Source organism: Balaenoptera acutorostrata, chromosome 8 (assembly GCF_949987535.1).
Source record: "Balaenoptera acutorostrata chromosome 8, mBalAcu1.1, whole genome shotgun sequence".
NCBI classification, from domain to species: domain Eukaryota; kingdom Metazoa; phylum Chordata; class Mammalia; order Artiodactyla; family Balaenopteridae; genus Balaenoptera; species Balaenoptera acutorostrata.
The window spans coordinates 20,398,011-20,412,403 of record NC_080071.1 but is presented as its reverse complement, the minus strand read 5'-3'; the positions used below and the strand labels follow the sequence as shown (position 1 = coordinate 20,412,403).

The 14,393-nt window shown below is 39.6% G+C and overlaps 1 protein-coding gene across 2 annotated transcripts in view; it reads left to right on the top strand.

The window, feature by feature from the left end:
• The window catches only part of CCDC148 (coiled-coil domain containing 148), a 294,377-nt gene that overhangs the window by 67,671 nt on the left and 212,313 nt on the right, over positions 1–14,393 (top strand). For both annotated transcript variants that reach the window (XM_057551473.1, XM_057551471.1), the window contains exon 2: positions 13,405–13,467. In XM_057551473.1, coding sequence (XP_057407456.1) covers positions 13,405–13,467 — 63 coding nt within the window. The remainder of the gene's footprint in view (positions 1–13,404; positions 13,468–14,393) is intronic.

The window sequence follows — 14,393 nt, the reverse complement described above, 5'->3', positions numbered from 1 at the left end:
CATTTTTAAAAGATGGCCTAGATAAGAGTTCCTGGAGAAGACCAGGTAGAACATTTACATCTCAAAGGCATAGGAGGATTAATGCAAGTTCCTCCTAGGAAGACTTTGTTTTCTTAAGGCCAGAATTTTTTACTTAAAAGCCTCTTAAGATAAATAGGGAAGGTTTGGGGAGTGGTAAAAAGATTGGTGCGCTTTGAATTGTCTCTGGATCCACAGCTCTTTAGATTTGTAAAACCAGGACACTTAGTTTTAATTCCTCAAAGAATTGGGTGGCCACCTCAATGATATCAAAGGACTGATAGACACATTCACTTAGGTTGGAATGTTTTTCTTTCCTTTATTTAGCATAGGGGAGAAGGCCAAAACAAAAAAAAATTCTAACAAGATCTGAATATCAGCTATGGTCAGTTTAGTCAGACCAGTGGCCTCCCATCTCAATAATCCATTTACAAAAATTTTGAGGATCCGCCCTGGGTTTAAGAAATTCTTTATGGCCCTCAGTATGGTCTCAGTATGGTCTGAAGAGGCTCACCTATAGCCTCAGGTGGTCCTGTTTCTAAAGGTAACCATTTAATAGTCTCTTCAGAGAGGAATGGCAATTCAGAGGATTACTAGAATGAGCACTCAAATAAAGGAGAATAGAGGGGAGCAGTAGTTACATCGGTCTTAATTTTTGTTTTCTTTTAGGTATATTTTATATCTTTAATCTTTCATTAACCTGCTACAACAAATCCTTCAATGAGGCTATTTTCACATTTTGAAGCCTTTTGGGACTTCTGTATATCAATTTAAATAGGTACACTCTTTTAAGATTATAGTGAAACAGGAGGGAAGGAGGCAGGGCACAACTTTTAAAAGAATGACATAGCCATAGGACATGACAAAAACTGGTTAGAACCAACTAGGTCCAATATGGCAGAAGATTTGACTTCCAGTGGACCTTGAGCCTCATTATATGCTCATTGTAATACATTAGCATAAGCTAAGTGACAGACCCACCAGTGCCATGACAGTTCCCAGGTGACCATCAAAGATCAAAAAGTGGGCAGTGGCCCAATTCCTAGAAATCTCCACCCCTTCTCCAAAATAGTTGAAATAATCCTCCTGCTCATTAGCCTATGAAATTACCCAGCCCATAAAAACTAACCAAGCTGTACTTCACGGCCTCTCACCTTCTGAGATGGCCCACACTCTGTGGAGTGTTTTTCTCTCTAAATAAAGCCACTTCTTACCTATCACTTTGTCTCTCACTGAATTCCTTCTGTGATGAGACATCAAGAACCTGAGCTTCATTAAGTCCTGAGACCAGGTGTGTGATCTCAATTAAAAGACCATGGGTTCAAGTCCCAATCTGGGTTTTGGCTGAGTCTGAGTCCCAATCTGAGTTGCACAGTTTCAATAGCTTTCTAAAATTTTAACAATTTAGAAGTTTTTCCAATTCAGAAGGTCCAAGCATCTAGCCCTACAAATATGTTCTCCTGATAATCTAATTTTAGAAATGAAGAAAACTCTTACCTCTCTTGTTTATAGTAGACCCTGCAGGCAGAGATCCAGGAGACTGCCATGGTAAGAACTTACCTTCTGCTGGCTTTCTCTAACTCTGTATCCAAAAATCACTTTTGGAATGCCAAAAGAACCCCATCTTGGCCATTTCAGGGAGGGATTTCCTTTTGTTACTGAACTCAGGTCTGGCTGCTCGCCCCTTGAAGCCAATACTTGAGAGGCAAATATTGGTAAAAAGGAAAGTTTGCTTTATTCAGGAGGCCAGCAACTGGGGGAGAAGGCAGACTCATGTCCAAAGACCAACTCCCCACTGTTGATCAGTGGGCAAGAGCTTTTAAAGGGGAGTTTCAGGGGTGTATAGGTAGAGGGAAGGGGCTACACAGAACAGCACAGTCAGCTCCGACAGTCATCTTGAAATTAGTCATGCAGTGGTCTGATCAGTATCATCTTGATTGTTTTAATTACAGTTAATCTTCAGTCACAGGATCAATTTGTTCCGATTTCCTTGAGGCCAGTTCTCACAACTGAGGCAGCTTATGTCATGGCTTATGTCTGGTCATCATGTAGTTAAATTCTTCCACTGTGTGGGGGTTTCAGTATCTACAAAACAGCTCAAAGGATATGGCTCAGAATATTATCTATAGCCCTTGAAGAGGATGTCAAATGTCCTTGACTTTGTTTAATGACTAAGCTATTATTATTTTGTCCTGTTTCATTGCTTTCCTTTGCTTCTGCATTTTCTCATTTGTCTGATTAAATTTATTCTTTGGCTAAAGTTTTCTGCAGACAAGAGGCAGGCAGAGGGCATGGGGGAGGGGGGTATTCTGTCATGGGAAGGCCCCATAGGGTCTTGCTCCATTTCACTTTAATTCCCAACTAAGTATTAATAAGTACTTGCAAGCATGCATAAACCTAGCTGGAATCCCCACAGGTAGCTGTCCTCAAGGGAGCTACTTCACCTGTGAGGAACAATTTCCCATGATCAATTTGGGAGCCTAACTTATTTATTTTATTTTTATTTATTTATTATTTTATAAGCAAGGCATCCTGATTACATTCATTTTTATTTTTTTCCAAGACACACTTTCTGGATATGTAGGAGCCAAAGTTCTGTTACAGTTCTTTTTTTTTTTTTTTTCTTTGTAACGTCTTTATTGGAGTATAATTGCTTTACAATGGTGTGTTAGTTTCTGCTGTATAACACAGTGAATCAGCTATACATATACATATATCCCCATATCCCCTCCCTCTTGCGTCTCCCTCCCCCCTCCCTATCCCACCCCTCTAGGTGGTCACAAAGCACCAAGCTGATCTCCCTGTGCTATGCGGCTGCTATCCACTAGCTATCTATTTTACATTTGGTAGTGTATATATGTCCATGCCACTCTCTCACTTCGTCCCAGGTTACCTTTCCCCCTCCCCGTGTCCACAAGTCCGTTCTCTACATCTGCGTCTTTATTCCTGTCCTGCCCCTAGGTTCTTCAGAAACATTTTCTTTTTAGATTCCATATATATGTGTTAGCATACAGTATTTGGTTTTCTCTTTCTGACTTCACTCTGTATGACAGACTCTAGGTCCATCCACCTCACTACAAATAACTCAATTTCGTTTCTTTTTATGGCTGGGTAATATGGGGAGCCTAATTTAGATATGAGCTATCATCTGAACAACTTTCTGAGGACAGTGTGGTGGATTGAATGTGTGCTGCTTCTGAGTCTAGCTCCCCAAGGAGTTGCCCTTGCATCTATTCATTTTATGTGTCTCTGCTTCTACCTCCAACAGTCTAAAACTGCTGTAGGTCCTCAGAGCACTGATGACAATTCTTTATCTCGTGTGTCCCTGGAAGAGCAGGATGTGCAGTGGTACATCATGAGGATTAATCTTCAGACATTTCTGCTAGTTCTCAAACACCTGAGAACACCTTGTGGCTGGAAGGAGCAAATGTGCCTTGTTCTTTGCAGATGAATAATTCAGTCTCTCATTTCACTAACAATATTTTGTTCGGATCAAATGTCAACCTTTTTTTTTTTTTTTTTTCCAATTTAAGCCAAATTTAACAAACCCAGCCACCCATGCTTTCCTGGGCCTCCTATTCAGATCACCCTAGGTCTCTGCTAGGAAATGCAACAGTACCCCCTAAGACTCCAAGTCTTTCATAAAAACAGCTCAAATACAATTTTTATAATCATCATTTAAAAGCAATGAGATCTGGATATCAGGGGTACTCACTGGAACACCTGAAGAGTACTGAAAAGCTGGTGGGGCTAAGTGGATCCACGTTGGTATCAAGTCTTCATTCGGCGTAGACTCCAAGTGTCCTCTGGCATTTTTTTCTGATACCCTGCCAACTACACCATGCATATGTCAATGAAAAAATTAATTAATAGTCAATCTAGATATAAAGTCGTATTCCTTGCCTCAACACCTTGTCTCCCGATTTATTGGCCTGTCATGCAGCGAGCAGAGTGAGCTTAGACTCCGTAACAAGTTGTCAGGAGACCTTCAAGATGGCAGAGGAGTAAGACGTGGAGATCACCTTCCTCCCCACAGATACATCAGAAATACATCTACATGTGGAACAACTCCTACAGAACACCTACTGAATGCTGGCAGAAGACCTCAGACCTCCCAAAAGGAAAGAAACTCCCCACGTACCTGGGTAGGGCAAAAGAAGAAAGGAAAAACAGAGACAAAAGAATAGGGACAAGACCTGCATCTCCGGGAGGGAGCTGTGAAGGAGGAAAGCTTTCCACACACTAGGGAGCCCCTTCACTGGCAGAGATGGGGGGGTGGCAGGGGGGTGGGGGGATGCTTTGGAGCCACGGAGGAGAGCGCAGCAACAGGGGTGCAGAGGGCAAAGTGGAGAGATTCCCACACAGACGACCGGTGCCGACCAGCACTCACCAGCCTTAGAGGCTTGTCTGCTCGCCCCCCGGGACGGGTGGGGGCTGGGAACTGAGGCTTGGGCTTCGGAGGTCAGATCCCAGGGAGAGGCCTGGGGTTGGCTGTGTGAACACAGCCTGAAGGGGGCTAGTGCGCCACAGCTAGCCGGGAGGGAGTCTGGGAAAAAGTCTGGAACTGCCTAAGAGGCAAGAGACTTTTTCTTGCCTCTTTGTTTCATGGTGTGCGAGGGGAGGGGATTCAGGGCGCCACCTAAACAAGCTCCAGAGACGGGCACGAGCCGCAGCTATCAGCGAGGACACCAGAGATGGGCATGAGACGCTAAGGATGCTGCTGCAGTCACCAAGAAGCCTGTGTGCAAGCACAGGTCACTATCCACACCTCCCCTCCTGGGAGCCTGTGCAGCCTGCCACTGCCAGGGTCCCGTGATCCAGGGACAACTTCCCCGGGAGGACACATGGAGCACCTCAGCCTGGTGCAATGTCATGCCGGCCTCTGTCGTCACAGGCTCGCCCCGCATTCCGTACCCCTCCCTCCCCCCGGCCTGAGTGAGCCAGAGCCCACTAATCGGCTGTGACTTTAACCCCATCCTGCCTGGGCAGGAATAGACACCCTTAGGCGATCTACACACAGAGGCAGGGCCAATCCAAAGCTGAACCCAAGGAGCTGTGTGAACAAAGAAGAGAAAGGGAAATCTCTCCCAGCAGCCTCAGGAGCAGTGGATTAAATCTCCACAATCAACTTGATGTACCCTGCATCTGTGGAATACCTGAATAGACAACCAATCATCCCAAAATTGAGGCAGTGGACTTTGGGAGCAACTGTAGACTTGGGGTTTGCTGTATGTGACTGACTGGTTTCTGCTTTTATGTTTATCTTAGTCTAGTATTTAGAGTTTATTATCATTGGTAGATTTTTTTTTATTGATTTAGTTGCTCTCTTCCCTTTTTTTTTTTATATATAGATATATATATTTTTTTCCTTTTTCTCTTTTTGTGAGTGTGTATGTATATGCTTCCTTGGGTGATTTCGTCTGTATAGCTTTGCTTTTGCCATTTGTCCTAGCGTTCTGTCTGTCTGGTTTTTTTTTTGTTTGTTTGTTTTTTAGCACTTGTTATCATTGGTGCATTTGTTTTTTGGTTTGGCTGCTCTCTTCTTTCTTTTTTTTTATTTTTAATTTATTTTATTTTTAATAATTTTCTTATTTTTTTATTTTAATAACTTTATTTCTTTTTATTTTATTTTTTTCTTTCTTTCTTTCTTTTATTCTCCCTTTTCTTCTGAGCCATGTGGCTGACAGTATCTTGGTGCTCTGGCTGGGTGTCAGGCCTGTGCCTCTGAGGTGGGAGAGCCGAGTTCAGGACATTGGTCCACCAGAGACATCCTGGCTCCACATAATATCAAACGGTGAAAGCTCTCCCAAGATCTCTATCTCAACGCTAAGACCTAGCTCCACTCAATGCCCAGCAAGCTCTAGTGCTGGACATCCCATGCCAAACAACTAGCAAGACAGGAACACAACCCCACCCATTAGCAGAGAGGCTGCCCAAAATCATAATAAGGTCACAGACACCCCAAAACACACCATCAGACACCGTCCTGCCCACCAGAAAGACAAGATCCAGCCTCATCCACCAGAACACAGGCACTAGTCCCCTCCATCAGGAAGCACACACAACCCACTGAACCAAACTTAGCCACTGGGGGCAGACACCAAAAACAACGGGAACTATGAACCTGCAGCCTGCGAAAAGTAGACCCCAAACACGGTAAGTTAAGCAAAATGAGAAGACAGAGAAACACACAGCAGATGAAAGAGCAAGGTAAAAACCCACCAGACCAAACAAATGAAGAGGAAATAAGCAGTCTACCTGAAAAAGAATTCAGAGTAATGATAGTAAAATAATACAAAATCTTGGAAATAGAATGGAGAAAATACAAGAAATGGTTAACAAGGACCTAGAAGAACTAAAGAGCAAACAAACAATGATGAACAACAAAATTAAATTAAAAATTCTCTAGAAGGAATCAGTAGCAGAATAACTGAGGCAGAAGAACGGATAAGTGACTGGGGAAAAAAATAGTGGAAATAACTCCTGCAGAGCAGAATAAAGAAAAAAGAATGAAAACAATTTGGAGACCTCTGGGACAACATTAAATGTACCAACATTCGAATTATAGGGGTCCCAGAAGAAGAAAAGAAAAAGAAAGGGACTGAGAAAATATTTGAAGAGATTATAGTTGAAAACTTCCCTAATATGGGAAAGGAAATAGTCCATCAAGTCCAGGAAGAGCAGAGAGTCCCATACAGGATAAATCCAAGGAGAAACACGCCAAGAAACATATTAATCAAACTATCAACAATTAAATACAAAGGAAAAATATTAAAAGCAGTGAGGGAAAAACAACAAATAACATACAAGATAATTCCCATAAGATTAACAGCTGATATTTCAGCAGAAACTCTGCAAGCCAGAAGGGAGTGGCAGGACATATTTAAAGTGATGAAAGGGAAAAACCTACAACCAAGATTACCCAGCAAGGATCTCATTCAGATTTGATGGGGAAATTAAAACCTTTACAGACAAGCAAAAGCTAAGAGAATTCAGCACCACCAAACCAGCTTTACAACAAATGCTAAAGGAACTTCTCTAGGCAGAAAACACAACAAAAGGAAAAGACCTACAAAAACCCAAAACAATTAAGAAAATGGTAATAGGAACATACATATCGATAATTACATTAAATGTAAATGGATTAGATGCTCCAAACAAAAAACATAGACTGGCTGAATGGATACAAAAACAAGACCCGTATATATGCTGTCTATAAGAGACCCACTTCAGACCTAGGGACACATACAGACTGAAAGTGAGGGGATGGAAAAAGATATTCCATGTAAATGGAAGTCAAAAGAAAGCTGGAGTAGCAATTCTCATATCAGACAAAATAGACTTTAAAACAAAGACTATTACAAGAGACAAAGAAGGACACTACATAATGATCAAGGGATCAATCCAAGAAGAAGATATAACAATTGTAAATATTTATGCACCCAAAATAGGAGCACCTCAATACATAAGGCAACTGCTAACAGCCATAAAAGGGGAAATCGCCAGTAACACAATCATAGTAGGGGACTTTAACACCCCACTTTCACCAATGGACAGATCATCCAAAATGAAAATAAATAAGGAAACACAAGCTTTAAATGATACATTAAACAAGATGGACTTAATTGATATTTATAGGACATTCCATTGGAAAACAGCAGAGTACACTTTCTTCTCAAGTGCTCATGGAACATTCTCCAGTATAGATCATATCCTGGGTCACAAATCAAGCCTTTGTAAATTTAAGAAAACTGAAATCGTATCAACTATCTTTTCCAACCACAACGCTATGAGACTAGATATCAATTACAGGAAAAAATCTGTAAAAAATACACACACACATGGAGGCTAAACAATACACTACTTAATAACCAAGAGATCACTGAAGAAATCAAAAAATACCTAGAAACAAATGACAATGAAAACACGACGACCCAAAACCTATGGGATGCAGCAAAAGCAGTTCTAAGAGGGAAGTTTATAGCAATACAGTCCTACCTCAAGAAAAAAGAAACATCTCAAATAAAGAACCTAACCTTACACCTAAAGCAATTAGGGAAAGAAGAACCAAAAACAAAACAAAACAAAACAAAAACCCAAAGTTAGCAGAATGAAAGAAATCATAAAGATCAGATCAGAAATAAATGAAAAAGAAATGAAGGACACAATAGCAAAGATCAATAAAACTAAAAGCTGCTTCTTTGAGAAGATAAAGAAAATTGATAAACCATTAGCCAGACTCATCAAGAAAAAAAGGGAGAAGACTCAAATCAATAGAATTAGAAATGAAAAAGGAGAAGTAACAACTGATACTGCAGAAATACAAAGGATCATGAGCGATTACTACAAGCAACTATATGTGAATAAAATGGACAACCTGGAAGAAATGGACAAATTCTTAGAAAAGCACAACCTTCTGAGACTGAACCACGAAGAAATAGAAAATATAAACAAACCAATCACAAGCACTGAAATTGAAACTGTGATTAAAAATCTTCCAACAAACAAAGCCCAGGACCAGATGGCTTCACAGGAGAATTCTATCAAACATTGAGAGAAGAGCTAACACTTATCCTTCTCAAACTGTTCCAAAATATAGCAGAGGGAGGAACACTCCCAAAGCCATTCTAGAGGTCACCATCACCCTGATACCAAAACCAGACAAAGATGTCACAAAGAAAGAAAACTACAGGCCAATATCACTGATGAACATAGATGCAAAAGTCCTCAAGAAAATACTAACAAACAGAATCCAACAGCACATTAAAAGGATCACACACCATGATCAAGTGGTGTGTATCCCAGGAATGCAAGGATTCTTCAATATACACACGTCAGTCAATGTGATACACCATATTAACAAATTGAAGGATAAAAACCATATGATAATCTCAGTAGATGCAGAAAAAGCTTTTGACAAAATTCAACACCCATTTATGATAAAAACCCTGCAGAAAGTAGGCATAGAGGGAACTTACCTCAACATAATAAAGGCCATATATGACAAACCCACAGCCAACACTGTTCTCAATGGTGAACAACTGAAAGCATTTACTCTAAGATCAGGAATAAGACAAGGTTGTCCACTCTCACCACTATTATTCAACATAGTTTTGGAAGCTTTAGCCACAGCAATCAGAGAAGAAAAAATAAAAGGAATCCAAATTGGAAAAGAAGAAGTAAAGCTGTCATTGTTTGCAGATGACATGATACACATTGAGAATCCTAAAGATGCTACCAGAAAACTACTAGAGCTAATCAATGAATTTGGTAAAGTAGCAGGATCCAAAATTAATGCACAGAAATTTCTTGCATTCCTATACACTAATGATGAAAAATCTGAAAGAGAAATTAAGGAAACACTCCCATTTACCACTGCAATAAAAAGAATAAAATACCTAGGAATAAACCTACCTAAGGAGACAAAAGACCTGTATGCAGAAAACTATAAGACACTGATGAAAGAAATTAAAGATGATTCAAACAGATGGAAAGATGTACCACGCTCTTGGTTTGGAAGAATGAACACTGTGAAAATAACTATACTACCCAAAGCAATCTACAGACTCAATTCAATCCCTATCAAACTACCAATGGCATTTTTCATAGAACTAGAACAAAAAACTTTACAATTTGTATGGAAATGCAAAAGACTCTGAATAGCCAAAGCAATCTTGAGAAACAAAAATGGAGCTGGAGGAATCAGGCTCCTGGACTTCAGACTATACTACAAAGCTACAATAATCAAGACAGTATGGTACTGGCACAAAAACAGAAATATAGACCAGCGGTACAGGATAGAAAGCCCAGAGATAAACCCACACACATATGGTCACCTTAATATTGATAAAGGAGGCAAGAATATACAATGGAGAAAAGACAGCCTCTTCAATAAGTGGTGCTGGGAAAACTGGACAGCTACATGTAAAAGAATGAAATTAGAACACTCCCTTACACCATACACAAAAATAAACTCAAAATGGATTAAAGACCTAAATGTAAGGCCAGACACTATAAAACTCTTAGAGGAAAACATAGGCAGAACACTCTATGACATAAATCACAGCAAGATCCTTTTTGACCCACCTCCTAGAGGAATGGAAATAAAAGCAAAAATAAACAAATGTGACCTAATGAAACTTAGAAGGTTTTGCACAACAAAGGAAACTATAAACAAGAGGAAAAGACACCCCTCAGAATGGGAGAAAATATTTGCAAATGAAGCAACTGACCAAGGATTAATCTCCAAAATATACAAGCAGGTCATGCAGCTCAATATCAAAAAACAAACAATCCAATCCACAAATGAGCAGAAGATCTAAATAGACATTTCTCCAAAGAAGATATACACATTGCCAACAAACACATGAAATGATGCTCAACATCACTAATCATTAGAGAAATGCAAATCAAAAGTACAATGAGGTATCACCTCACACCATTGAGAATGGCCATCATCAGAAAATCTACAAACAATAAATGCTGGAGAGGGTGTGGAGTAAAGGGAACCCTCTTGCACTGTTGGTGGGAATGTAAATTGATACAGCCACTATGGAGAACAGTATGGAGGTTCCTTAAGAAAATAAAAATAGAACTAACATATGACCCAGCAATCCCACTACTGGGCATATACCCTGAGAAAAGTATACTTCAGAAAGAGTCATGTACCACGATGTTCATTGCAACTCTATTTACAATAGCCAGGACATGGAAGCAACCTAAGTGTCCATCGACAGATGAATGGATAAAGAAGATGTGGCACATATATATAATGAAATATTACCCAGCCATAAAAGGAAACGAAATTGAGTTATTTGTAGTGAAGTGGATGGACCTAGAGTCTGTCATACAGAGTGAAGTAAGTCAGAAAGAGAAAACCAAATACCATATACTAACACATATATATGGAATCCAAAAAAAATGGTTTTGAGGAACCTAGGGGCATGACAGGAATAAAGACGCAAACGTAGAGAATGGACTTGAGGACTCAGGGAGGCGGAAGGGTAAGCTGGGACGAAGTGAGAGAATGGTTTGGACATATATATACTATGAAATATAAAATCGATAGCTAGTGGGAAGCAGCCGCATAGCACAGGGAGATCAGCTCGGTGCTTTGTGACCACCTAGAGGGGTGAGATAGGGAAGGTGGGAAGGAGACGGAAGAGGGAGGAGATGTGGGGATATATGTATATGTATAGCTGATTCACTTTGTTATAAAGCAGAAACTAACACACCATTGTAAAGCAATTATACTCCAATAAATATGTTTTAAAAATTCGTCAATCTAGAAATAAATGGACAATTTTATTTGAGCCATCCTGAAGATTATTACCTGGAGACAGTCTTTCAGAAAGCTCTGAGAGCTGTTCCACTGGTTAGAGGTCAAAGCACAGTTATATAAGTTTTTGAGACAAAGGGTTATAAGTCAAATGACAGATTACACAATCCAGATCTGTGCTTACAAAGCTAATAGTGGGTCATCATAACCCATTAAAAGATTAAGGAGAAAGGTGATCTCCTGAGGAGGTCTGGTTAATGCAGATGCACAATACACTCTAAAGGGGAGGGAAGAGGCCCAAGCAGGCAGATGAAAATTTTGTGTAAATTTTTTTTGTCTTGCCCTCAGATAGAAATTTTATTTCATCAAGGTCATAGTTAAGTTTGAACCATATAGTGTTGGGGAAGAAGAATTTTCCCCTACCGTTTTAGGTTCTTCTGGTTGTTCTAAGAATTAAATTGACATGAGACAGATTAACAGGGGAAAATCACACAAAAGTTTAATAGCTTCTATACATGGGCGAGACCCAGGAAAACTGAGTAAGTCGCCAAAATGACCAAAGCCCTCACCTTAAATGCCAGAGGGAACTGCAAGTGGGAAGGCCTTGAAGCAGAATGAACTTGGTATGTTTGAGAAATAGAAAGACCAGTGTGGTTGGAATGTGTGAATGAGATGAGGGTAGAGAGATGATCAAAGGTAAGATCACCCAGGGCCTTATAGGCTATTTAAAGAAGTTTGGATACTATCTTAAAGGGTATGGGTACCATTGAAGGGATTCAACAAGGTCAGATTAGAGTTTTTAAGAGGTTACTTGGGCTGCTGTGTGGAGAATGCACTGTAAGGGTACAAAGTAGAATGCCTCTGTCATCCAGGCCGGAGGTGATGGGGGCTTGAGGCAGTGCAGGTGGACAGATTAGATGTGCAAAATCTTCCAGAATGAAAAAGAATCTTAATGCATAGGATATGGGTATGAGTAGAAAGCAGATGGTATGAGGATTGTCAATATTATCAAAGGTTTAAAACAAGAATTCCTTGACAGAGACCCTATAGAAATTACACACTGAGGTTTATCCCTATATTCCTAAAGCTGGTGAGCAATCTCCATGATTCTTGGTAACTTGGCAGAGTTTCTGAAAATCATGGCCTTGTGTGACTTTTTCTTCCATTTAAGAAGATTTAGGTTACTGCAAAGGCCACTAGACACGATCAGTTCAACCTAGCAGATATGGGACAAAAATGTATGAAAAATGTGTACTGTTATTTAAAGAACCACTTGACTAGTATCTTGCCCTGGGGGTACCATAAAAAGATGTCAGTTCAGTTTGGTGCTGCTGCAGGTTGGGTTCTTAGGAAGGAGGTGCTGAGGCAGTTTGGGGTGCTAGATATTTATCAGGGATCCATACCTGTGAAAGGAAGAAGGGAGAAGCAAGATTGGGCAAATGAAAAAGTCAGTTTCAATGCAGGTCCAACAAAGTGTGGGTCAACCCCGAAGGGAGCTCTGGAGCAAATATTGCCCACCAGAGTGACCTGCATTAAGCCCAAACTGCTGGGTCTTTACGTCGTTGCCTCACTCTGTCATTGGGTATAGGCTACCCCAGGAATGGTGTGCCTTTGGGCGAGACTGTTCTCTGCAGCTGAGTCCAACCCTGAAGCTGGTGACAGGTAGGCATCAAGTGCTTTCTAGAAGTGGATGGCACATCCCCATGTCCACCACAAGTACTGCATTGCTGAAGAGAAGTAGTAAGCAATTTGGCTAGCTGCTTTTATTCTTTAATTTAGGTATTTCTTTCCTCTCGAGAACTCAAGATAAAACATACACAATTTTTTAATCACAAAATGTTTACCAGTCACTGGGACAATCCAAGAGAGGGTAACTAAGAGATAAGAGATTGGTTGGAGAAACCAAGATCAGGAAAAGCACAAGGAGAAAAAACTAATGGAAGGGAGGCTTCTAGGAGCAAAAAGAAACAAATTTTAATAAAATACATGGAGTTATGGCATCCGGTCCTGGACCTTATTTCAAAAATCACTACAATGAACATATCTTTAAAACAGTTTTTAAAATTACATGGTAAAATGTTATTAGCTCTCTTTTGTTTCCTTGACAGATATGGAAAACATGGATAAAAGAGACCGACCATTCATGACAGTTCAGAAAAATCATACCTCAGGTATTTTTTCTACTTCTAAGCCTGTTTTATGATTTATGGTGGATTTTGGGTGATATAAAATTGGAATGTTGATTTTCAAAAGTTTAATAATGGAAGGTTCATTTTTTGGTCACATTGAAGATTTCTCCAGTTCCCTTACAATAGTCAGGCCAACCATTCTTTCCTGTGCTTGTCCTTAAATCGTTTGGAAGCTTCTTGCAGTCATGTGATCCATGATATACTTAATAAATCTTAATTGCCTTACATCTCACAGGTGAATTTTTCACATCATTGAGGCAATGGTGCTTGAATTACCCAAATTTTTATACTTCATGCTACTTGGCCTTAGAGTATCCTCTACCTATGTTTCACTTTATCAAAATAGTTAGTATCAAACTAAACTAGGACATTTTATATGCTTGGATGGAGAATGCCTGCCCAAACATTTTGTATCATTTTAGTCTTATCTGGCCTATTAAATTTTTTGGGTTTCAGTTTCAACCTTTTTTCGTATTTAATTGAAATCAATTTTTCTAAGTTAAAAATGCAGCTATGACTTTAAAAATTCTATTTACTTAATTTGATTCATAAGAATGTGATACTTAAATATTCACAGTTGATGACTAACACATTTTAAATGAAAAGAATGGTCACACTTTGTATCTTGACAATATAATTTTCTAAAATTCTCAGTGTACTAACTTAAATGGAAGTATTCCTTTTATGCCCTTTTAGAAGTAATTTTATGCAAGGAATATAGTGGCAATATTTTTTAAATTTCCAGAAATTGAGGTTCAAATATACTACGAATATTGCAATGTATTACTTCTCATATTTGCTTAAAAATCTTTAAAAATAAGACCTGCAGTCAACATGTTGCCATAACTCTATTTTGACTTCCAATAACATAATACTATTTCTTTGTCATTTTCTGTTTTTGATGAAAA